The following is a 26,285-nucleotide window of genomic DNA, read 5'->3' on the forward strand; positions in this document are numbered from 1 at the left end:
AAAGGGAACTGCGTTCCTGCTGTGAAAAAAGTGCAGGAACGCCGTTCCCACGCGTTCCCGTAGGACTTGAGCCCTGATGGATGTATGGATAGATAGATAGATAGATAGATAGATAGATAGATAGATAGATAGATAGATAGATAGATAGATGCTTCTAGAACTGCTAGCGTCAATAAATACTTGAGTAAGCCTATTTTCAAAGCTCATCCTGATTAATACTCCATGATTAGTTTGATTACGATTAATGTGATTATTATTATTATTATTATTTTCTCCACTCAGAGCTCTACTGTATATTCTCTTGAGAAGTAAACAACTTTACGGTACGTAAGGCGTGGAGAGTGACATCACTAGAGGGAAGGTCATGGCATTGTTGTGCATGTGTGCTAAACAACTAAGATGCGTCTAAAGATGTGACAATAAGGAAGGCATCATAGGTAACAACATCTTAATCAATTCTGAATTTTATCTAAATGTTTTTAAAAAAAAGATGCTTACCTGTTCTGGTGGTGGTAATGATTCCTCCTCAAATTTTTTGATGAATTCACCGAGCTGAGAAACCATTTGACAGATACCATCATCTACCCATCTCTTGAAGTTTGCCTCTGCGGCCATGCTACATTGCATCTATAAATACATGCAAACGCTTTATGTAGTGATTCACTAAAGTTTCCATGAATGTTAGAATGAAAACAATGTAACAATATCTGTTTCCTTTTATGAATATTACAATGAACACAAGTATTGCTCTTGATACAAAATTAGTTGTCAAATATTTTTACATAAGTGATGTTCTTAGAGCGTGACAGATGGTAGAATCCTAAAATTTCACATATTTCATGGATCAGTGCTAGCCATTTATCATATAAAGATGTCAGTTTGAAGTTGCCTTCAGCAACTACACAAAATAATACAAAAAGTAAAAAAAAAAGAATGGTGGCTTGTATCTTCAGTGATAAAACATTTGGAGCAAGGCCCAATAGCTCAAGGTGCTGGAGTTACTAAGTAAATGGCAAATTAGTAAAAAGTTTGACCTGCACTCTTTTAATTTAGAATTCCTGACCCTTACTGCGCATGACACACTCTTGTCCCCTGCATTCTGTGCATTACATATTACTGACCCCAGCTCTCTATCCTCTGTTATGTACTCCTAAACCCAGCTCTGACTACAGCACTCTGTTTTTTGTACTCCTGAGCCTTGCACTATGTGTACTGCACACCCCTGACCCTTGTGTTACAGACTCCTGCACTATTCACTATATTGTACATTATATGCATTTCACCAAAGTGTTCATTGTCTCAACACTTGCTGATAACTAACTGGCATTGGTATGCACCTCCGCCTGAAGCCTCGTACACACGACCGAGGAACTCGATGGGCGAAACCCATCGTTTTCCTTGTCGAGTTCCTTGTTAGGCTGTCGAGGAACTCGACAAGGCAAGTTTCTCCATTCCCGTTGAGGAAATAGAGAACTTGCTCTCTTTTTGGCTCGTCGAGTTTCTCGACAGTTTCCTCGACGAAAATGTACACACGACCGGTTTCCTCGGCAAAAAAATATCTCCCAGCAAGTTTCTTGCTGGTTTTTGCCGAGAAACTCGGTTGTGTGTACGAGGCTTCAGAGTGGCAGCACTGGGGAGTGATGGCAGACTGGCCTGCTTCCTGTCTCCCCTTGTCATGTGACATATTACCTGACCCTGGAAGAAGGAGAAGCCACCACTTTTATAGTTGTACAAGACTGACACGTACTTGCCTCCAATAAATCGGACATTCTACAGAAGATTTGTCCAACTGTGTCTGTGTGTTTTTTATTTTATTTTACACTTTCTTTGTAAAATGGTAGGGGTAAAATGTACCCCATTACCAATTCACATAGGGGGGGACTTGGATCTGGAGTTTCCCTTTGTTAAAGAGGGCTTCTAGATTTCAATAAGCCCCCCGCCCGCAGACCCCCACAACCACCGTGCAAGGGTTGTGGGGATGAGGCCCTTGTTCCCATAAACATGGGGACATCCTCCCCATGTTGAGGGCATGTCTCATCCCCCCCCCCTCACGCTCTCTCATCCCCCCCCTCTTTTCCTGTGGCCTGCCAGGTTTTGTGCTTGGCTAAGGGTCTGGTATGGATTTTTGGGGGGACCCATGCCTTTTCTTATTTTTTTGGTGCAGGGTTTCCCTTAAAATCCAAACCAGACTATCAGTGCAGCCTGATCAGTGTCCATCAATGCAGCCTTACGGTCACCAGTGCAAACAGTGCCTATCAGTGCAGCCTGATCAGTGCCAATGGGATGTGGGGGTCAGCTGGGGCCCAGGGTGTCAGGGCCTGGGTCTGTCTCACAGCCCTCTATACAGAACTGGGAGCTCGAAATCTCTCCAGCCAATGCATTCTTGTGAAATAGCAAACTCACAGTTCTATTTAGTATAGCAAATCTCTGCACGTCTGTCCTAGCCCTCAGTGCCCACTGCCCAGAGTCCAAATACATTTTGATGTGTGACTGTGTTACATTCACAAGAAGCACTGAGGACTCCGTTCAAAACAGCAAAACCAAAATGCAGTGGCGGCCCATTAGGGGTGCCAGGGTGCCGCCCACTCTCTCCTCTCCACCCCCTATATGCAGTGGATAGATTCATGCATAGAATGAATCTATCCACTGCTGCCCCATATTCATGCATCTGGCACCTTTCGGGTCACTGGGCAAATGAATTACAGCGGCCAGTTTTTTTTTTAATAACCTGATTAGAGCTAGGTGATGGGGTAAGTGCCGGGCAGACAGTGGGCGGGGGTCCTCCTGGATCTGTTGGCTCTGCTAACCAGATGGGGTGGTCGGGGTGGCTATGTGCGTCTGTGCATGGGGGGGTGTGTGTTGCTTGAAGAGTCTACTGGAGGAGGGGTTGCTAGATGAGGGGGGGGGCTGCTGGATGAGTCCGCTGGCGGGGGGGCTGCTGGATAAGTCCACTGGCGGGGGGCTACTAGATGAGTCCGCTGGCGGGGGTGGTGGCTGAATCCGCTAGTCTAGCGGGGGGGTTGCTGGTTAAGTCCGCTGGCCGGGGGGATTCTGGCTGAGTCCGCTGGCCGGGGGGGTGCAGGCAGTCTGCTGGCGGGGGTGGGGGGGTGCTGGCTGAGTCTGCTGGCGGGGGGTGCTGGCTGAGCCTGCTAGCGGTGGGGGGGGGTGTTGGCTGGCTTCTATGATCTGCATACTACTGAAGGGGATACAGACCATACAGTAATAAAGTTTTGACAGAGGCAGGTCATCACATCTTACTTTTGCAGCCTTTCAGTCTCTCTCTCTGTCATGTCTCAGCCCCAGCCCGCTCGTACCGTGTTCCTCCCCTGACGTGCCACATGACCTGCCTGCCTGGTAGCCTCTGAGACTCATGAGAGATGGGAGTTGTAGTTTGCTTCGCTGATAAGTTCCTTAACTTTAGCGCGGCCAAACTATAACTCCCACAATGCAGCGCAGTCTGTGCAGCAGCAGCCAGCCAAAGCGGCCTGGGGGGAAATCTTCACTTTTCCACCTGTCCCAGTCTGCCCCTGGTCTCCAGGTCAGTAATAGAGGGGAATCATTCAATGTTGACACTAGTTCTGGTGACCCCCAATGGATTCTCTTAATTTGCACAAATTTCCTCTCGCTTCCTGTTTTGGCTATGGAACAGGAAGTTAAGATGAAAAAAAAAGCACCCAAAAAAAATACTTTAAAAAAAATGGGCAGACTCGATGGACTACTCTGTCTTTTTCTGCCGTGACTTTTCTATGTTTCTATCTCCCCAATGGGACAAAGATAGCAAAAAAAAATTGCTTATAGTTTTTCTTTAATGCCTAACTCAATAGTTAGTAAGTTTTCGAACATATTAGGTTCTGTGAGGTGTGATAAAAAAAGACATAAAATGGTAAATTACGTTTTTTATGATATAATATAATACGCTTTGCTTATTTATTATGATCAGCGTAGCCAAACAGCAGTTTAGAAGATACTTTGTTACCTCTGAAGCTTGTGTTTCTGCTACATGCTGTCCTTGCTCTGACAATTCTTTCTGCAAGGCCATAAAGGTAAGCAAGATGTTATGAAGCCACTGCCAGGACAGGGAGATACACTGTGGCAGTTCAGACATGAGCATGGAATGGATGCCCTTATAGTTGTTGATAATATCCTCCTCTTCCCATGTCATTTTACCAGTCTCGCTATACTTCTCCTCAAGGTTTTCATAGTCCAAAAGTTTGTCTGCTCTTTTCTTGATCAGATTCTTTGGTCCCTTTAAGCATTCTGAAAGGTTACATATAGGTTGAAGGACCAGTAACTGCAACCTCCTCTTCTGCAATCAGAAAATAAAAATGATTTCAGTTATCTATATGTTTATACCATAGGCATACCTTTTTCTCTTGTCACTGATGCCAATAACAGCCCAGTGCTAGGACTTTGAATCAAAGGCCCCTTCCCCACAAAAGGTTATTGTTGCTATTGGCTTAATCATTACCGCACCAATAAACCAGCATTTAACCACATGCTGCTGCACTGTAATTTGCCTTAAACTACTACTTAATTCAACCTATTTTAATGTATATTCAATTTAAAGCAAAATAATAGTGTATTTTCAAGGAGTGCATATTTTGGGTTACTGCACTGTTTACCTAAAAAAAAAAAAAGTTTTAATGATACATTCATAATATTTTTCAAAAAGTTTCAGATTTTTACTATATTGAAAATAGAAATGTGTGTATTTGCCAGCAGAGGGCGAACTCTCCATTGGTTGCTTGGTGTAATTATTCTGGCTCCTAAAGCTGAACTCCAGGGGCCAGATTCAGATAGGTCAGCGGATCTGATTTACGTTACGCCCCCGCAAGTTTTTGAGGCAAGTGCTTTATTCAGAAAGCACTTGCCTCTAAAGTTGGGGCGGCGTATCGTAAATCCCCCGGCAGAATTCAAATTCCGCGGCTAGGGGGCGTGTAAAATTTAAATCAGGCGCGTCCCCGCCCCGAACGAACTGCGCATGCGCCGACCGCAAAATTTCCCAGTGTGCATTGCTCCAAATGACGTCGCAAGGACGTCATTGGTTTCGACGTTAACGTAAATTACGTCCGGCCGTATTCGTGAACGACTTACGCAAACAACGTAAAAAATTCAAAACTCGCGTGGGAACGACGGGCATACTTAACATAGGATACGCCGCACTTACCCCTCGTATAGCAGGGGTAACGTTCCGCCGGAAAAAGCCGAACGCAAACGTTGTAAAAAAATGCGCCGGGCAGTCGTTCGTTTCTGAATCGGCGTAAATGCTCATTTGCATATTCGACGCGTAAAAGATACGGAAGCACCACCTAGCGGCCGGCCTGGAATTGCGGCCTAAGATCCTTACACCTGTCGGATCTTAGGGATATCTATGCATAACCTGATTCTATGAATCAGGCGCATAGATACGACGGCCGGACTCAGAGATACAACGGCGTATCAGGAGATACGCCGTCGTATCTTCTTTCTGAATCCGGCCCCAGGTATGTGTTGTATTGCACGCTTATACTGGTCTACCTTGGAGTAATATAAGTATATGGATTTCATACCTGGGGAAGCTGACAGTTACTGTAGATAATGACTACCACTGTAGTTGTGCCGACTACTACAGCGATTGTCTGCTTCCACAGCTGTCCTCAGGGTTGGATTCACACCTATGCATTTTTAGTGCTTTTTGCATTTTGCAGATTTGCACTACAGAACTTGTTAGATAGGAAACGATGTTAAATGGTCTGCAGTTCAAATCTGCAAAATGCAAAAAGCACTAAAAATGAACAGATGTGAATAAAGCCTAATGCCGCGTACACACGACAGTTTTTCGGGATGTAAAAAATGACTTTTTTTTTTTATGTCATTAAAAACGATCGTGTGTGGGCTCCAGAGCATTTTTCACGACATAAAAAATGGGCATTAAAAATTCGAACATGCTCGAAATTTTCACGTCGTTTTTTAACGTCGTAAAAAATGGTTGTGTGTGGGCTTTAGCGACGTGAAAAAAACGCGCATGCTCAGAAGCAAGTTATGAGACGAGAGCGCTCGTTCTGGTAAAACTAACGTTCGTAATGGAGCACATTCATCACGCTGTAACAGACTGAAAAGCGCGATCCGTCTCTCACCAAACTTTTACTAACACGAAATCAGCAAAAGCAGCTCCAAGGGTGGCACCATCCAAACGGAACTTCCTCTTTATATTGCCGTTGTATGTCACCACGCTTTGCTAGAGCATTTTTAATTTTCACGATTGTGTGTAGGCAAGGCTGGCTTTACAATAATCGGGTTGAAAAAAAAGTTTTTTCTAGACCATTAAAAATGGTCGTGTGTACGCGGCATAAGGCCTGGTTCACACCTATGCATTTTTTTAGTGCGTTCCCAGTTTTGTAGAAACACACTACAGTCCATTTAAAGCGGAGTTCCTACTTTTTAATTTTTGATTTTTTTTCATGAACATCGTTTTTTTATTAATCATGGTGATATTACTCACGTTTTACATATTGATCGCCGCTCTGTATATATAACATTTATTATGTCTTGCTGGCATTTTCCATATTGCTTGTGGGCATGTGAAGCCCACAAGCACTATCTTCCGGGACACGGTGCAGCTGAGCGACCAGCATGCACTGGCCATTCTCGCGCATTGCGCAGTATCAACGGCTCACAGCGGCATACACTTTAGACATTGCCATTACAACGGATGGTGGCAGAAGTGCCCGCCCCATTGTCATGGCAACAAAGCCCTCGGCGCTGCCCACTCACTCCTGGGAAATGAAGACACACATCTCCCAGGAGCACCAGCGAGCACGGACGCTGAGGGAAATGACGACAGGCGCCACAGAGAGGAAGTGGCAGAATACACAGGACAACATAACAACAGTGCTGAAGGGGTGAGTACAAAAATTAAATAAATTCCAAATGTTTTTTCTGATGCATAATGCTGTTGACTTATGCAAAGTTGTTTTTTGGGTGGAATTCCGCTTTAACCACTAGCCGACCAGCCGTAGTTATACGGCGGCAGGTCGGCTCGGCTGCGCGAAATCACGTAGCTATACGTCATTTCACATTCCAGCCATTAGGGGCGCGCACGCGCCCGGCACCCGCGAGAACTGGGAGCTGTGTGTGTAAACACACAGTTCCCGGTCCTGTCAGGGGGAGAAATGACTGATCGTATGTTCATGAACAGCGATCTGTCATTTTCCCTAGTCAGTCCCACCCCCTTTCAGTTAGAACACACCTAGGGAACATAATTAACCCCTTCCTCGCCCCCCTAGTGTTAACCCCTTCCCTGCCAGTGGCATTTTTACAGTAATCAATGCATTTTTATAGCACTGATCGCTATAAAAATGCCAATGGTCCCAAAAATGTGTCAAAAGTGTCCGCCATGATTTTGCAGCACCGATAAAAATCGCTGATCGCCGCCATTACTAGTAAAAAAAAAAATATTAATAAAAATGCCATTAAACTATCCCCTACTTTGTAGACGCTATAATTTTTGCACAAACCAATCAATAAACGCTTTTTGCGGTCTTTTGTTTTTTTTTATGAAAAATATGTAGAAGAATACGTATCGGCCTAAACTGAGGAATTTTTTTTTTAATATATATTTTTGGGGGATATTTATTACAGCAAAAAGTAAATATTAATTTTACATACGTTTTCTAAATTTGCATCGGTCCCTTCTGTCAAGGAACTTACAATCTAAGGTCCCTAACTCACATTCATAAATATATATACATACTAGGGCCAATTTAGACAGGAGCCAATTAACCTGCCAGCATGTCTTTGGAGAGGAAACCAGAGTACCCAGAGGAAACCTACACAGGCACAGGGAGGACATACAAACTCAAGGCAGGTAGTGCCATGGTTGGGATTCGAACCCTAATGCTGCTAGGCAGAAGTGCTAACCACTTAGCCACTTCACTGCCCGTGTCTGCTGTTTTTTTTTTTGTCTGCCATTTTTCACACTGTGCCAGAAACAGCTATTAGGATGATCTCTTGTATGCTTTGTGATGTCTTTTTCATGCCACTGTTTATATGTTCTTAGTACTAGGAGACACGCACATGATTATTGGCAAACTAATATGGCTGTGTTTTGTACAATGTATAGCCATTCCACCAAATAAATATGCAGACATTTCAAATCTTATGTGCATATCCCATTCTCCCACCAAGGGTTAACCATTTGTATTCTGTAAGGAAAAGATAGTTTATGTTGCATTCATAATTTATGATGATGCAAATTTTACCCCCTCTGTAACCTGCAGGCAGTGTTTGCAATGTGCATTATTACACAGATGCTGTTAGCTTATACTCAAGATTTACAGATTGGATACAAGTTACATGGCAGAGGAAAATAAGTTAAAAAGAGACCCTGTCACCACACCCTAACCCAGACCTGGGCAAACTACGGCCCGCGGGCCGTATACGGCCCGGCGGACCTTTTAATCCAGCCCCCCCCCCGCCGCCGAAATCGCCGTCGCCGCCGCTGCCACGTTAATCACCGCGGCGGGGAACATTACAGACAGCGTTCATTTGAACAGCTGTTTTCCCCGCCGCGCATAGACACTCCCCCTTGGACGGATCTGTCCAATCGCGAGCAAAGGGGAGTCACATAGACACTCCCCCTTGCTCGCGATTGGACAGATCCGTCCAAGGGGGAGTGTCTATGCGCGGCGGGGAAAACAGCTGTTCAAACGAACGCTGTCTGTAATGTTCCCCGCCGCGGTGATAACAGTAGGCAGGGCCGGGCGCTACCATTTAGTGCAGGAGGGGGGCGCAACCAGCCAGTGTGTCACTCGCTGTCACAGCGCGGGGCCACGGGCAGCGGCACTTTACACATTGTGTGCCGACTGCCTGGCTGCCGAGTGCGCTCCTGGCTCCCTTTCCTCCTGTCACTTTGTGTGCTCGTCGCTCCCCCCCCCCCTATTCAGTTGGTCGTGCCAGTTCATTTCAGTGGCGTGAATTAACATTAATCGCAGCCACTGTGCCATCAATTGTCGCCACTGTGCCCATCACACGCAGCCACTGTGCTAACACATGCAGCCACTTGTGCCAACACACGCAGCCACTGTGCCACCATAAATTGTCGCCACTGTGCCCATCAAACGCAGCCACTGTGCCAATCACACGCAGCCACTGTGCCAATCACACGCAGCCACTGTGCCAATCACACGCAGCCACTGTGCCAATCATACGCAGCCACTGTGCAATCAATTGTTGCCACTGTTCCCAAACGCAGCCACTGTGCCAATCACACGCAGCCACTGTGCCAATCACACGCAGCCACTGTGCCAATCACACGCAGCCACTGTGCCCATCAAATGCAGCCACTGTGCCCATCAAACGCAGCCACTGTGCCAATCACACGCAGCCACTGTGCAATCAATTGTCGCCACTGTTCCCAAACGCAGCCACTGTGCCAATCACACGCAGCCACTGTGCCAATCACACGCAGCCACTGTGCCAATCACACGCAGCCACTGTGCCCATCAAACGCAGCCACTGTGCCAATCACACGCAGCCACTGTGCCAATAACACGCAGCCACTGTGCCAATAACACGCAGCCACTCTGCCCATCAAACGCAGCCACTGTGCCAATCACACGCAGCCACTGTGCCCATCAAACGCAGCCACAGTGCCATCACATGCAGCCACTGTGCCAACACACGCAGTCACTGTGCCATCAATTGTTGCCACTGTGCCCATCACACGCAGCCACTGTGCCATCAATTGTCGCCACTGTGCCCATCAAACGCAACCACTGTGCCATCACACGCAGCCACTGTGCCATCACACGCAGCCACTGTTTAATCAATTGTTATTGATTAAACAGTGGCTGCCTGTCCCCAGCCTCTGTCCCCCTCCTGTGTCATGTCCCCAGCGTCTGTCCCCCTCCTGTGTCATGTCCCCAGCGTCTGTCCCCCTCCTGTGCCATGTCCCCAGCGTCTGTCCCCCTCCTGTGTCATGTCCCCAGCGTCTGTCCCCCTCCTGTGTCATGTCCCCAGCGTCTGTCCCCCTCCTGTGTCATGTCCCTAGCGTCTGTCCCCCTCCTGTGTCATGTCCCCAGCGTCTGTCCCCCTCCTGTGTCTTGTCCCCAGCCTCTGTCCCCCTCCTAGGTCATGTCCCCAGCGTCTGTCCCCCTCCTGTGTCATGTCCCCAGCGTCTGTCCCCCTCCTGTGCCATGTCCCCAGCGTCTGTCCCCCTCCTGTGTCATGTCCCCAGCGTCTGTCCCCCTCCTGTGTCATGTCCCCAGCGTCTGTCCCCCTCCTGTGTCATGTCCCCAGCGTCTGTCCCCCTCCTGTGTCATGTCCCCAGCGTCTGTCCCCCTCCTGTGTCATGTCCCTAGCGTCTGTCCCCCTCCTGTGTCATGTCCCCAGCGTCTGTCCCCCTCCTGTGTCTTGTCCCCAGCCTCTGTCCCCCTCCTAGGTCATGTCCCCAGCGTCTGTCCCCCTCCTGTGTCATGTCCCCAGCGTCTGTCCCCCTCCTGTGCCATGTCCCCAGCGTCTGTCCCCCTCCTGTGTCATGTCCCCAGCGTCTGTCCCCCTCCTGTGTCATGTCCCCAGCGTCTGTCCCCCTCCTGTGTCATGTCCCCAGCGTCTGTCCCCCTCCTGTGTCATGTCCCCAGCCTCTGTCCCCCTCCTGTGTCATGTCCCCAGCCTCTGTCCCCCTCCTGTGTCATGTCCCCAGCCTCTGTCCCCCTCATGTGCCATGTCCCCAGCGTCTGTCCCCCTCCTGTGCCATGTCCCCAGCCTCTGTCCCCCTCCTGTGCCATGTCCCCAGCCTCTGTCCCCCTCCTGTGCCATGTCCCCAGCCTCTGTCCCCCTCCTGTGTCATGTCCCCAGCCTCTGTGTCATGTCCCCAGCCTCTGTCCCCCTCCTGTGTCATGTCCCCAGCCTCTGTCCCCCTCCTGTGTCATGTCCCCAGCCTCTGTCCCCCTCCTGTGCCATGTCCCCAGCCTCTGTCCCCCTCCTGTGCCATGTCCCCAGCCTCTGTCCCCCTCCTGTGTCATGTCCCCAGCCTCTGTCCCCCTCCTGTGTCATGTCCCCAGCCTCTGTCCCCCTCCTGTGTCATGTCCCCAGCGTCTGTCCCCCTCCTGTGTCATGTCCCCAGCGTCTGTCCCCCTCCTGTGTCATGTCCCCAGCGTCTGTCCCCCTCCTGTGTCATGTCCCCAGCGTCTGTCCCCCTCCTGTGTCATGTCCCCAGCGTCTGTCCCCCTCCTGTGTCATGTCCCCAGCGTCTGTCCCCCTCCTGTGTCATGTCCCCAGCATCTGTCCCCCTCCTGTGTCATGTCCCCAGAGTCTGTCCCCCTCCTGTGTCATGTCCCCAGCGTCTGTCCCCCTCCTGTGTCATGTCCCCAGCGTCTGTCCCCCTCCTGTGTCATGTCCCCAGCGTCTGTCCCCCTCCTGTGTCATGTCCCCAGCGTCTGTCCCCCTCCTGTGTCATGTACCCAGCGTCTGTCCCCCTCCTGTGTCATGTCCCCAGCGTCTGTCCCCCTCCTGTGTCATGTCCCCAGCGTCTGTCCCCCTCCTGTGTCATGTCCCCAGCGTCTGTCCCCCTCTTGTGTCATGTCCCCAGCCTCTGTCCCCCTCTTGTGTCATGTCCCCAGCCTCTGTCCCCCTCCTGTGTCATGTCCCCAGCCTCTGTCCCCCTCCTGTGTCATGTCCCCAGCCTCTGTCCCCCTCCTGTGTCATGTCCCCAGCCTCTGTCCCCCTCCTGTGTCATGTCCCCAGCCTCTGTCCCCCTCCTGTGTCATGTCCCCAGCCTCTGTCCCCCTCCTGTGTCATGTCCCCAGCCTCTGTCCCCCTCCTGTGTCATGTCCCCAGCCTCTGTCCCCCTCCTGTGTCATGTCCCCAGCCTCTGTCCCCCTCCTGTGTCATGTCCCCAGCCTCTGTCCCCCTCCTGTGTCATGTCCCCAGCGTCTGTCCCCCTCCTGTGCCATGTCCCCAGCGTCTGTCCCCCTCCTGTGTCATGTCCCCAGCGTCTGTCCCCCTCCTGTGTCATGTCCCCAGCCTCTGTCCCCCTCCTGTGCCATGTCCCCAGCCTCTGTCCCCCTCCTGTGCCATGTCCCCAGCGTCTGCCCCCCTCCTGTGCCATGTCCCCAGCCTCTGTCCCCCTCCTGTGCCATGTCCCCAGCCTCTGTCCCCCTCCTGTGCCATGTCTATAACAAGTACTCGTACCAGTTGTCCAACAATGATATTTACTGCTTTTTATAAAGAAATACAATTGATTTTATGCAGTATTGAGTTTAGCCTTTTGGCCCGGCCCTCCAAAATATTTTTAGTTTCTCATGTGGCCCCATCGAAAAAATAATTGCCCACCCCTGCCCTAACCTGACAACTAAATGTATGCAGACAATTTGTATTACATGTATTTATCAAAGCATGTAGATAGGGCCCAGATTCACTGTCCACAGTGGAAGGAAACTCACAGAGACTGTTGATGCCGTAAAGTGTATTAACGTGATAATGCTGAGAAAGTACAAATTCTCAAGATGTGACCTAACCAGCCCAAAGCACTTACAATGAACCAGGCAAAGGATATCTGTGCACATTGTAGACACCTCACAGCATTCAACAGAGGAGGCGGCTGGAAGGCAGACCAGTAATTGGGACCCTGAATAGGAAAGACTATTATGGGAGACACAGTGACGGTCCCTACTCTGTTACCACACCTCAGGAACCTGTCACTATGCTAATCAAGCTGTCCCTAACCAGCAGGGACTCTGTCCCTGACCTACCCATTATACAGAATGCGCGCTAACTCAAGGAGAACAGTGCTATTTATTAGCACTACCTCTGCTCCTTTGATGACACCAACAGAGGCCTCAGAGGAACCTGAGTTACCCCTTGTCCTCCACCCTTTCTGTGCAGTGGCAAATTAGTGCTAGATTGTAAGTGATAACAATCCTACTACCATATATACCATGAGTATTATGTGCTCTGTTGTGCACATAGAAATGTATTAAATTACCAATCAAAAAAATTCCTGTGCAAAAAAGGGGGAAAAAAAGAAAAACAATGCAAAAAATGTATATATAAAAAAAAAATGCACCACAGAAAATTATTAATACTAGATACGCGTATACGTAAATAATAATATTCAGTAATGTCCAAAGTGATATATTCCAACCACTATCCAAATGCGACCAATTTCCAGAAAATAAAAACAGAGTATAAAACAGAGTCTTTAAATAGTTCCTCAGTGGTTAATGCTCTATTCCAGTAAAAAAGTTGTTGACTTGATGCTTTTCGGTTACGATAAAAATGTTGAGGCAACTTTTGTGCTCCCCACATGGGTCCCCACTCACCAGCTCGCGTCACCCCTACAGGGGTAATTGGCATATAGAATCAACTCCAAGTGGTTTCCAACGATCGGTCACCCCACACCTAGGAACAGCAGACTCCAGATCCTCTCTCAATGTCCAAATGTTTATAAAGGCAATAGTCAATATCTCAGCGTCCTCAAACAAAGAAAAAATGGTCTCCCATATTGTAGTACCAAAAAACATATTTATAAAAAAACAGCAGTTTAAAAATTCTAGTACAAAACACCAGATCCCAGACTGGTTACAATAAGATACAAAGGTGGACTCGTATGGCACAGTCCAAAGCAAATCTGCCCCACTCGATGCTTTCCCGGAAGTGACGTAATGTGCGTGGCTTCCCCTTACGCGTTTCGTCATAGATGTCGTCTGAGGACACCTGCTTACAAGCACTCTCTGCTACAGCAAGTTAAGCTGCTATTTTCTGCACCACTGCTAATCTGGATGAAAACTGACACTTCAAAAAAGTGTTGGATCATCAGACTCTGGCGCCCGTTGCCCCCAGCCTTGGCCCCTATGTCATCACAGTGATCCTGCACCAAGTACAAAAATCTCTCAAATTCAGAAGCAAAAGCTGTTGCATCGTGTTCCAGCTGACACTAGTTACCATGCAGTGACTTTCACTGCTTTTCTTGGAAGATTTTGTACTTGCTGTAGAAGTATTGTGATGACTAGGGTAGGGGCTGGGCTGTAAGTGACTCAAAAGTCTGAAGGTATGACAATCTGCAGTTTTGATTTTCAATCATGATAAAGCTGCTGATATCTCTACTTTGGTAGCTCAATTAACTGCAATAGATATTACTTCAATATGTACATGCACAACATGTTGCCTACATAGGGTATTGGTGATAAGGTCTCGGGGTTCGCCCTGTTAAAAAAAAAAAAAAAGTTTTTTTTTATTAGACCATTAAATTCGGCATCGTAGCGCGAGCTACGGTATGCCGGTGTTACATTTTTTATGCCCGTACTCACTGCGGTATCGCTGATTGAAGAATCCGGGGAATGGGCGTTCCTATGGTGAGAGAAGGTGATTGACGGCCGGCTCTGGCACGTCACGCTTCTCCGGAAATAGCCGAAATAGGCTTGGCTATTCACGGCGCCTGCGCATAGCCTGTGCGCAGGCGTCGTGAATAGCCGAGACCTACTCCGGCTGTCTTCGGGGAGCGTGACGTGTTAGAGCCGGCCGTCAATCATCCTCCCTCTCCATAGGCACGCCCATTCCCCGCGGGAGTCGATTTCTTCAATCAGCGATACCACAGTGAGTACGGGGATTAAAAATTTAAGACCGGCATACCGTAGCTCGCGCTACGATGCCGAATTTAATGGTCTAATGATTGAAAGGAGGGTGAACTACCGCTTTAAAGTAAAAATCATCAGACTACAGACAGATTATATTTTGTTTTTCAGATTGCCCCTGCCAGATAATACATTTTGTACAACTATTGTAGGTTTTACCCATACAATCTAATCAAAATATGTTTAGGAGGACCCCCAAACTGCACAATTGTTGAAAAACATTGTTTCTCTTGCAATTTGTGAAAACAAATCTATGATTGGCTTGCATTAGATATTAGACTTTACACATCTCCGCCTTAATATTTTTTTTGCATTGTTAAAATGTGTTTTCCTAAAAAGTTGTAATTTAGTGCTAGCAGGAAAGGAGATACTTTGCTCCGTCTACTTGAAGAGAAATGTATATATGTAGAGGATCCAGAAGGCTAGATTTTGCAATGTGAGTTTTACAAATCTGGCAGATTCTAAATAAAGCAAACATCGTAGTACTTACAAACACCGGATATGTCCTGTTACAGAGTTCCTGTGAGAAGGCCTGGAAAGGATGCATTGTTCCTTGCAAGAGCTCCAGCGGATATGTCTGAGGCTGAATGTTAATAAATGTCTGCAAAATACAAAAAAGACAGGTTAATTAATAAATATGACATATTAACAAAAAGTGTGTAGTAATCACTGCAGGTAACACTTTTCGATACTAAAATACACGATTACAGTGTATGAGTGATTACATGGGTCATTTTTAGTTGCCCCACCCACCTAATTAATAATAGCTGATGAATGCATGTTATACATAAAGTAAGCTAAACAGTGCAAATATAAACATATGATTAGTGGCAATTGGTCATATACAACCAGGGCTTTGTACAGTCCTGGGCAGGGGTAATCAATGGTGGGTAACTGCAAATACATGTGACTATGTGGTTTCCCTTAACAGTATGCCTCAGCATTTTGGAAGCAGTTGCAGGGTTGCACAATCATCTGTGGGCATTTCTGCTGACTGTATAGCTATTTAAAATTACAAGTACAGTTTATACCTACAGACAGACTGAAGTAGGCAATTGAGCAATAAGTGTGGATGCTACAGTTTTGCATGTACTACATAACAAAACCTGGTAATGAAAACTATGGTGTTGATTTACTAAAGGCAAATCCACTTTGCACTACAAGTGCACTTGGAAGTGCAGATGCTGTAGATCCGAGGGGGACATGCAAGGAAAATAAAAAACAGCCGTTTAGCTTGCACATGATTGGATGATAAAATCAGCAGAGCTTCCCCTCATTTCAGATCTACCCCTCAGATCTACAGTGACTGCACTTCCAAGTGCACTTTCAGTGTACTTATAGTGCAAAGTGGATTTGCCTTTCGTAAATAACCCCCATGTGTAGGTTGCAGGGGCCAGGGGGTTGTCTAGCCTTAGGTTCCACTTACTGCTGATTATGACATGTAAATCTCAGACACATCAATAAAAGGCTGATATCCTGAACTTTGGCTTACTAAGTGGTCAACAGAAAGACCAGTGGTGTAATTACAGGCATAGCAGCCCATGGCCATGCTCATGAAGGTGCTATGGGGCCTGGGATAGGAAGGGGCCCCTTTGCTGTTAAGGCAACTTAAACTGTAAAGTCCTTGGACTAGAACTGCTGAAGTCACATACACACACACACACAGGAAAAGCCATTAGGATAATGCACTAGTCACAGATCCCATTGTCTGCAGTAGGGAGTATTTGTTAAAGTGGAATTCCACCCTAAAAATGAACTTTCTATTAAAGGAGTTCTCTGACCTAAAAGTTTTAACCCCCGCTGTGCCCGGGCTGTAAAAAAATAGAAAATAAACTGTCACTTACCTGCCTACGATCCCCCGTTGTAACGATATCGCCGTCCCGTTCTCCGGTCCCGGGCCCCTTCCGCTTCCTGTGTGTCGGTGACTCATAGTGCGCTCAGCCTATCAGCGGCCGCAGCAATGTCCCGTCGCGGCCACTGATAGGCTGAGCGCACTATGAGTCACCGACCCCCAGGAAGTGGAAGAGACCGGGACCGGAGAACGGGACGGCGATATCGGAACAACGGGGGATCGTAGGCAGGTAAGTGACAGTTTATTTTCTATTTTTTTACAGCCCGGGCACAGCGGGGGTTAAAACTTTTAGGTCAGAGAACTCCTTTAACAGCTTGCCTTTAATGTAAACAAAAAAAAATCTAATCTGCCTAGTTCCTGGTCCTAGGTGGTTCAACTTCCTGTCCTAAGACCCCATTGCCTCTGGGCATTACTGTGCCTAAAAATCGCCCAGCATGCACCTCTCCCTGAAAACCAGGAAGAAAAGGGAACTGGGCTTTACATGCCCACACATATGATGGATATGGCCACAACATGAGCTGGAGAATATAAGGCAAGTGTTTGAAATGATTTCTGGAATGATTGGGGAGCTATTAATATGTTTTAGGGACTATTTAATGTGATAAATATTAGCTTGCAAAAAAAAAAAAAATATATATGATGCCCGAAACCCTGCTTTAAGTGTCTTTGCAGTGTAAATTTTTTCCCCCCCCCCCCCCCCTCTAAAACTCCAGCAACAGCCCAGCCACCTTTAAGCTTAACCGTGTAAGCCAGAAATCCCAGCATGTATTCCCAGCTAAAATCAGATAAGACGGTTTAAAGAGTTTGTTTTGGGGATATAGAGAAAAGTATGTGTAAGACAAATTATGCCAACATTTTAAAATGGTCCTCATGGTTATTATTATGATTATTATTATTTCTACTACAAGTCTTGGTATAGGCATACCCTGTGTTAAGATTGACATGCATATTTTAACCCCCCTGGTGGTATTCCCGAGTTTGACTCGGGGTGAGATTTTTGGACTACGATCGGTAACCCCGAGTCAGACTCGGGCTCGCCTCGCTGAATCCACAGGCTTGGTTTACTTACCTTGTCCCTGGATCCAGCGATGCCACCGCGTTGTGTGAGCGAGATTCACACAGTGCTTCTGTGTCCCGTGGATCTCCGTTCCCTGCGACGTTAGGACGCACGGGAGTGGAGAACGGCGCCAAATTCAAAAAGGTAAACAAACACAATACATACAGTATACTGTAATCTTATAGATTACAGTACTGTATGTAAAAAATACACACCCCCCTTGTCCCTAGTGGTCTGCCCAGTGCCCTACATGTACTTTTATATAATAAAAACTGTTTTGTCTGCCTGCAAACTGTAGATTGTCCATAGCAACCAAAAGTGTCCCTTTATGTCAAAAATGGTTTCAGAGCAGCTAGAAAACAGCGATAATAAATTATAATCACTTGCAGAATTGTGCGATAGCGATTTGTGGGGAAATTCGTCATAAAAAAATAAAAGTAATGACAGCGACAATTCTGCAACTGAGCAAATTTCAGTGATTTTGAGTTGATTACATTATTGAATAATTTTTATTATAATTATATTACTATTTGTTATAATTATTTATAATTATTTATTATATTATAATTTATAATTTTGTTTTTAAAAAAATGTCATACTCGGATGCCTACTAGACTCTTGTTTGGTCAGATTTAAGTGAGTTATTCCTAAGAATTACAGGCCTACAGTATAAAACGCCAAATTTCCTTGCAAATAATGGTACCGCTTTCAGCACCTTTTTTCTGAGGTTAATAGTTGACATTGCAAAGTGCCATACAGAGAGGTCAGTCTCTCTAAAACATTGCTATGGGATCATGATCCACCCCTGACACAGTTCATTTATCAAATCCACCTATGGGCAATATCAAAATCCATAATGATCCTGTCTCTAGTAGCTTATGTTAGTTTAAGGGTTCATTCATTCCAGGGTACATGGGCTGGCATGAGTTTTAGGCACACAACTTTATATCTTTAAAATACCTTTTTTTCTAATACACTGCAAAACTGTGCATTGCTTTATTTTATGTCATTTTTTTTTTTTTTTTAAAGCCACAAAATCCATGACAATGCACTTGTTGTGAACCAACCTTAATGATTTAAATTCTACCAAGGAAACACCACCTTACATGCCTTTGCTTACCTCCACATTCCTTACATATATTATTAAGTTTTCTTCCAGCTGGGAAACAAAATTTGCCATTCTGTGAAACTTTTCAGCCAAGCTATCAAATTCTTTGTCTTCTTTCTACAAGCAAAAATAGCATCTTTAATGGAATCCTTACAAAAATTATTATTAATACCGTATATACTCGAGTATACGTTTTTCAGCCCTTTTTTTAAGACTAAAAATACCCCCCTCGGCTTATACACGAGTCAGTGTACCTGAAATTATTGACAGGCTGCGGGCGGCCATTGTTTAAAAAGCGATGTCTCCTTTTGGTCCCTTCCGTGATAGGCGTTTCTCAGCAGACACAGTTCCACCTATCACGGACGTTCTCTGATCCTGAACTCGGTTTCCCAGCAGACACTGTGTTCAGTGTTCCGCCAATCACAGACGTCTTTTCATCCTTTGATAAGAGGACGTTCGTGATTGGCGGAACACTGAAGACAATGTCTGCTGGGAAACTGAGTCCGAGGATGAGAGAATGTCTGTGATAGGCGGAACTGTGTCTGCTGAAAAACGCCCATCACGGAAGGGACCAGGAGGAGACTGTGACTTTTAAACAATGAATGGACGCCCACAGCCTGTCAATTTCAGGTACACTGACTCGGGCACAGTGAGGCTGCAATGGGCACAGTGAGGTTGCAATGAGCACAGTGAGGTTGCAATGGGCACAGTGAGACGTACAAATGGGCATTTTTGACCCTCTTTTCTGCTTACAGTAACTGCTGCATTCTCACCCTAGGCTTATACTCGAGTCAATAAGTTTTCCCATTTTTTTGTGGTAAAATTAGGTCCTCAGCTTATACTCGGGTATATACGGTAATAAGAATCATCATTAATATGAATTAATATACATTGCCTAGGCATTCTATAGAGTGCATGATTGCACACATTATCTGGAACATAGATTATAAATATACATAAATCCAAAGCAGCTGATTTTACTCAAGAAGCAATTCTTCATAACTATAACTTTCTGGCATCTAGTCAGTAGAACCTGATACGTACATGTTCATTGAATTAAATCCTTGCCGCCTTGAGGCGATTAAGTTCACATTTGTTGCGCTATACAAGTTACTTACTCACTCACTCAAAAGATTGCAGTTATCATTGAATTATTATTATTTTTTTTTAATTCCTTTTAATTGGGATTCAAGTTCAGATACAAAAAAAAAAAGAAATATATATATATATATATATATATATATATATAGCAGTGGCACAGTGGCAGCCGGTGGTATTTTTTTTTTTTTGGAGGGGGCATCGAACAGCGCACGGCCAGACAACCCCCTTCGGCGGCCGCAACAACCGTGGGCTTACCTCTGGGCGACTGGCTTCTATATCTCCTCCCCTTGCGTCTCCTCCAGTGGCGGGTCTCCTCCCGGCAGCCCGCCAGCTTCTTTGCGTCTCCTCTCCTAGCATCTCCTCCCTCCTCCCAGTGGCCAGTTTAGCTTCTCCTTTCAGCCAATCAGGAAACAGGTTTCAAGACCCGCTTTCCCATTGGCTGGTAGGAGAATCCATGTAAAAATAGCGAATATTCATTTACTATCGTCACACAACTGGGTGGGCTCAGAATCGCAGTGCTCTGCCCCCCGAGCCCACCCTATTTTGAAGCTCTTATGACGTGCTTCAAACACCCCACCCCCCGCCCCCCCATTGGAATCCATGATCCAGCGTCCTTGTATGTAGATTAAGGAGTCAGATGCACGAATGGGGGGGAGGGCAGTGCCTGTGCGGCCCCTATGGATGGGCCGCCACTGATATATAGACACTTTGGGGGTTGTTTAGCTCACTGGTAGTGCAAACAGAGAGTTTAATCCATGCCAGAAGTGTTTTTTCAGGGCTTTTTCTGACCACTTTTTTTATTTAAAAAACAAAGCATATAAATTCACAACTGAATGTCTTCCCACCCACGCAGGGGGGCCTCACCATTAATATGACAAACATAGAATTCAGCCTCCCAGCTCTTTATCAGCCCTGCAGCCCAGGCCTTGTGCCTCAGTCCTCCTGACCATCAAACATACTTCCCAGTGCTCGTGCACAAAACGCTGTAACTTTCTTAGCTTGACATCTTGTCCTGCAGCTCTCAGCTGTTACATCATCACAGGCTCAGACCTTTGTCTGTCCTGACCTGCACAGTATGTTGCGATGTGCACCCCTCTCTCTCTGCTCCCTTCACACACTGACCCCCCCAGGGAGCCCTGACCTCTAACTCTTTCTCTAACATGAAGTCAGCACACATTTGTGCCATTTGTGTGCTTGTTTTCCGGAAAAATCCTGGCCCAGACCTCCATATTAAACAGTGGCACAGGCTCGCCCTGTCACAATATATATGTTTTTGACAGAACAAATTAAAATCTCCCTGTATAAGCTTACAGAGAGTCCCAGAGCCGGGAGTGCAGCGGTAGGAGGAGGGACGGCATGACAGGGGGGGGACCGCAAGATAGACAGTGGCTGTGGCCGTTTTAAGATAGGAGGGTCCGTGTGGGGAATCAGTGCAGCGCTGCTTTAAGAGAGTGTAGCAGGCTGGGGGAGGAAGGAGGGGCTGGCTGGCTCTGTACTGTAGGGAGGAAGTGACGTAGCGTCACTCCTCCATCTTAACACAGCAGGAAAACGTGTGTGTCTGCTCGGCTCTGCATCATGGCGGCCGGGGCAGATTTTTTGGCGCAATTGCGGGCGGCGGTGTCCGTCCAGGGTACAGAGTGGGTAAGAGCACAGATGGCAGCAGCACTGGATGGCTCGGCGGCGGCGCCCGGCGGGGGGGGGGCGGCAGCAACAGCACGTGCTCGGAGGTCTAGGCCTCCGGAGCGGTACAGCCCGGACAACTCCCCGGGGGCTGGGAGGCATGATCGGAGACCCGATGGGGGCCCTCAGGCCTCATCTTCACAGCGCTCTCCACCTGAGTCTGTGGGGGGGGGGCCGTGAGGAATCCGCGGCGTGGACGGAGTGCGACGGCGGGGACAGCGAGCAGGTCTGCGGGATCCTCCCCACCTGCGCGGAGGAGGTGCCAGGACGATGCGGTCGGGGCTGCCAGAGGGGTCCAGGGCAGTTCCGTGGCCCGGCGGGGAAGACCTTGTCAACGGGCCGGAGGCCAATCAGCGATGGCGGCCAGGGGTCCCAACTCATCCGGAAGCGGCGCAGCAGGAAGGTCGGTTGGGGATGTCGGCGTTGGAGTGAGCGAGTCTGGCCCCCGGGGAAGGGCCAGGAGTCCGTCGGTGGCAGTTGCTAGCGGGTCCGGTTCGGGTCGTGGAGGAAGGAGCGAGCAGCAGCCGGGGCCCTCCGCATCCAGGTCACGGGAGACGGGAACGAGATCAGAGGACGCCTCGCCAGCACGGAGCGCGGTCAGGTCGGAGGGGGAGCTGTCCGGGTCGGAAAGCGGAGAGGACTCGGGACATCGGTCAGCGGTGGATGGCGGTACAGCGGCTCGGGGACCCAGTCCTCGGCAGCCCGGTAAGTCGACTACATCTACTACTATTTGTGCACTCTTACACGATTTGTTAGGTCAAGGCCGGCAGGGGGTGGGTGCTAACTCAGTGCAGACACATACGGCAGGCGAGGGGGCCTTGGCGGGGCAAGGGGCGGAGGATCAGAGTCAGGACTTGTGGTTGGGCCTGCTAAATTTGGTGCAGCGTTTTGGGCCCGACAGCGAGGGGGTTCGATCACCGGCGGTGGCTTGGGGGTCGAGGGTGGAGCCGGCGGCGGCACCTATGGTGCCTGCGGTGGCTGCACCGGTGGTGCCCGCGGTGGCTGCTGCTCCGGTGGCTCCTGCACCGGTGGCAGCGTCCCCAAGCACTGTGCCCCCGGCGGGAGATACGCTGGCGGGTGGTTCTATGGGCGAAGGGGTAGCTGAGGCGGGGGACAAGAAGAAGGATGCGGTTAGGTTGGCGGATGCGGCGAAAAGCGAAATGTATTTTTGCTTTGAAGCCCCTCTGGGAATGCATCTCAAGGCAGAGGTGAAGGAGAAGATCTGGAAGGGGGAGTACGTGGAGATCTTCACGTTGCTGCCCCTGGAGAAATTCAATCTGGATAGATTGAAGCCGGAGGAGAGTAAGAAGGAGGATGAGGAAAAGCGGCGTTATCGCTTGATTCCTCGCACGTTTAACAATTGGCTGCAGGCCTTTTCGATTATGGCGTGCGTGATTGGGGAAAAACACCCGGAGCATTGTTCGGGGTTTGTTTATCTACCAGGAGTCGATTTGCGAGGCTCAGCGGACATATGGGGGCACGGCGTGGCTCCGTTACGATGAGCAGTTCAGGCAGAGGATGGCCGTGAGACCGTCGCTGCGCTGGGACCACAAAGACATAGCGCTGTGGATGAAGATTATGACGGCGGCGAGGGTGCCGGGTCAGTTTTTTCAGGGGGGGGTCGGAGGTGCCTCGGCCTCGGGACAGCCGACCGAAAAACGATGGGGCTATTGCTGGCAATTTAATGACAGTACGTGCAAGTACGGCGCGAACTGCCGTTTCAAGCACACTTGTTCAGGGTGCGGGGGCTCCCATTCCCTTTCCAAGTGTTTTAAGCGCGGAAAGGGGCGTCCCGGTGATTCTGCGGGAAAGGGGGTTGACTCCGGTCCGGGTGGAAAGGATGCGCCCCTTTCTCAATAGGTACCCTGACAGACGAGCCGCCAGGTTGTTGGAGGACGGTTTTACTGACGGCTTCAGAATTCCGTGTTCCCTTTCGGTGGTCCCCCCTGAGGCAAAGAATTTGAGGTCCGCCTTCTTGCACCCCTCGGTGGTGGCTGAAAAGCTGGCTAAGGAGGTGCAATTGGGGCAGATGGCCGGGCCTTTTCCGGTGATTCCGCTTAAGGACTTGGTGGTTTCTCCTTTGGGGGTAGTCCCGAAGAAGGAGCCGCTTAAGTTCCGCTTGATCCATCACCTTTCCTTCCCGAAGGGTGATTCGGTGAATGAAGCGATTGCGCCGGAGGCATGTTCCGTGTCATACACTTCTTTTGACGCGGCGGTGTCGTGGGTACGAAAATGTGGACAGGGTGCTCTCATGGCGAAGGCTGACGTGGAATCGGCGTTTCGGTTGCTTCCGGTTCACCCGGAGAGCTTTCGTTTTTTGGGTTGCGCTTGGGATGGAGCATACTATGTGGATCGCTGTTTGCCCATGGGTTGTTCCATCTCTTGTGCCTTATTCGAAACCTTCAGTTCCTTTTTGGAATGGGTGGTGCGGGATTCGTCAGGGCTCAGCTCGGTGGTCCACTACCTAGATGACTTCTTGTGTGTGGGCCCCCCGAAGTCGAACGTGTGTTCGGTCCTATTGGGGACGTTGCAGTACGTGGCGGAGCGTTTCGGGGTCCCGTTGGCACCCGGAAGGCCCCACGTCGTCCATCGTCTTTTTGGGCATTGTGCTGGACTCAGTGAGGATGGAGTGCAGGTTACCCGTCGATAAGTTGGAGGCGCTTAGGGAAGAATTGCGGGGAACTATTGGGATGCGGAAGATTCAGCTGCGAAAATTGCAGTCCCTGCTGGGGAAGTTGAACTTCGCATGCAGGATAATTCCCATGGGCAGGGTCTTTTGCCGCAGGCTGTCCGCAGCGACTGCTGGGGTGAGGGCGCCGACTCATTTGGTGACTTTGACGGGGGAACACAGGGAGGATTTGGAGATGTGGCACGAATTCTTAGGGTCCTTTAATGGACGGGCATTGTGGATGTCTGGGCCCGTTAGCAATTTTGACCTGGAATTGTTTACGGACGCCGCCGGCTCCACTGGCTACGGGGCCTTTTGTCAGGGTAAGTGGAGTGTGGGCGAATGGCCGAAGTCATGGGAGGAGGCGGGTTTCTTGAAGAACCTTGCACTCCTCGAGCTATTCCCGATTGTGGTGGCGTTGGAGTTGTGGGGCGAGTCGTTTCGGAACTTGAAAGTTCGCTTTAACTGCGACAATTTAGGCGTCGCTCAAGTGGTGAACCGAGTGTCGGCTGCTTCGCAGCTGGTGGTGCGGTTGCTTCGGCATTTGGTTTTACGTTGCATGTCCTTGAACGTGTTTGTTTATGCTGTGCACCTGCCTGGGGTGGAGAACACTTTAGCTGACGCTTTGTCTCGATTCCAGTGGGACAAATTCCGGGAGTTGGCACCAGCAGCGGAGCAGCACGGAGTCCCCTGCCCCGTATGGATGTGGGACATTGCTTTGAGCAAGCGGCAAAGTGGATTCGGCGGTCGGTGAGTGGGGCTACATGGAATGCCTACTCCAAGGTATGGCGGGAATGGCAGGCTTTCACGGATGGTCTGGGAATTCCACCGGCGGGTCAGGAAGCTGGCCTGGCGTTGCTACACTTTCTTAATCTGAAGATGGAGGAGGGGGTATCGGCGTCAGCAATTGATCGGCTCTTGGCCGGTTTAGCTTTTCTTTTCAAATGGCATGGCGGCAGGGATTTCACCAAAGATTTTTGGGTGAAGCAGGCAGTTAAGGGGTACAGAAAAGGGCGTCGGACGCCGGACGGCCGTCGCCCAGTTTCATTTTTGATGTTGCAAAGTTTGTTTCGCCACTTACAGTCAGTGTGCAACTCGGCTTACGAGATTGCGCTTTTCCAGGCAGCGTTTGCGCTTGCCTTTTTCGGGGCTTTGCGTATCGGGGAGTTGGTCAGTGCGTCCAGGACGGCCCATGGGGGCCTCTTGGAAGGAGATGTGGAGTTGTGGGGAGACGAGGTGAGGGTTTGGGTACGCAGGTCGAAAACGGATCAGGAAGGTAAGGGCATGCGCCTATCGCTGTTTCGCGTTCCGGATGCGACAATTTGTCCTGTACGGGCGGTGGAACACTTTTGTTCCGTGCGTCCTGGACTAGGGGGTTCCTTTTTGGTACATCAGGATGGGTCTGCGCTATCCCGCTTTCAGTTTTTGGCGGTATTCAGGAAGTGCGTGGTGGCGGCGGAGTATAATCCCAGGGAGTATGCTACGCATTCATTTCGCATAGGGGCCGCCACGGAAGCAGCGAGGGCGGGATTGGATGCGGCCGCGGTAAAACGGATTGGGCGGTGGGATTCGGACAGGTTTAGGATTTATGTTCGCCCGCAGTTGTTGCATGAGTAAGGGGGTGGACATAGGGACGTTGGTGGAGGTTGGGCATTGGGGTATAGGTGAGCAAATTTTATGGGGGTTGTTTGTGTTCTTGTTTTTCAGATGGTGAGCCCTGTCTGGTCTGGATCTTTGGGCATTCTTATGTGTCTTGGGGGGCCAGGCGGGCCGAGGTGAGGCCTACGGGTAGACAGCTGGGGATTCCCACTCAGGACGCGAAGGTTCGGTGGATTGGGTTTCCGGGAATGATGTGGGGCAGGGTTTTGCCGGAGGTGCTAAAATTCACCCGTTTGGACAGGGCCCCTGACATTCTGCTGCTACATGTTGGGGGTAATGATATGGGGGCCAGGTCCATGCACCAACTTATTAGGGACATAAAGTGTGATTTCTTGAGATTGCGCGCTTTGTTTCCCGGCATGGTGATAATTTGGTCGGAGATGGTGGGTAGGTCAAATTGGCGGTGGGCCTGGTCAGTAGACAAAGTTAACAAGGCCCGTGTGAAAGTGAACAAGGAGGTGGGGCGTTTCATGGTCAGGAATGGGGGGTTGGTCATGAGACACAGGGAGTTGGAGGAGGAGACTTGGCGTTTTCTGAGGAGTGATGGG

General features: G+C 48.9%; 1 protein-coding gene across 1 annotated transcript in view; it reads right to left on the reverse strand.

The window, feature by feature from the left end:
• The window catches only part of ARHGEF37 (Rho guanine nucleotide exchange factor 37), a 148,132-nt gene that overhangs the window by 35,018 nt on the left and 86,829 nt on the right, over positions 1–26,285 (reverse strand). Inside the window, exons 9-12 of the mRNA XM_040344513.1 lie at positions 18,642–18,746; positions 15,103–15,213; positions 3,977–4,306; positions 499–627 (exon numbers count right to left, since the gene is read on the reverse strand). Coding sequence (XP_040200447.1) covers positions 499–627; positions 3,977–4,306; positions 15,103–15,213; positions 18,642–18,746 — 675 coding nt within the window. The remainder of the gene's footprint in view (positions 1–498; positions 628–3,976; positions 4,307–15,102; positions 15,214–18,641; positions 18,747–26,285) is intronic.

This window comes from Rana temporaria, chromosome 3 (genome assembly GCF_905171775.1).
Source record: "Rana temporaria chromosome 3, aRanTem1.1, whole genome shotgun sequence".
Classification (NCBI taxonomy): Eukaryota; Metazoa; Chordata; class Amphibia; order Anura; family Ranidae; genus Rana; species Rana temporaria.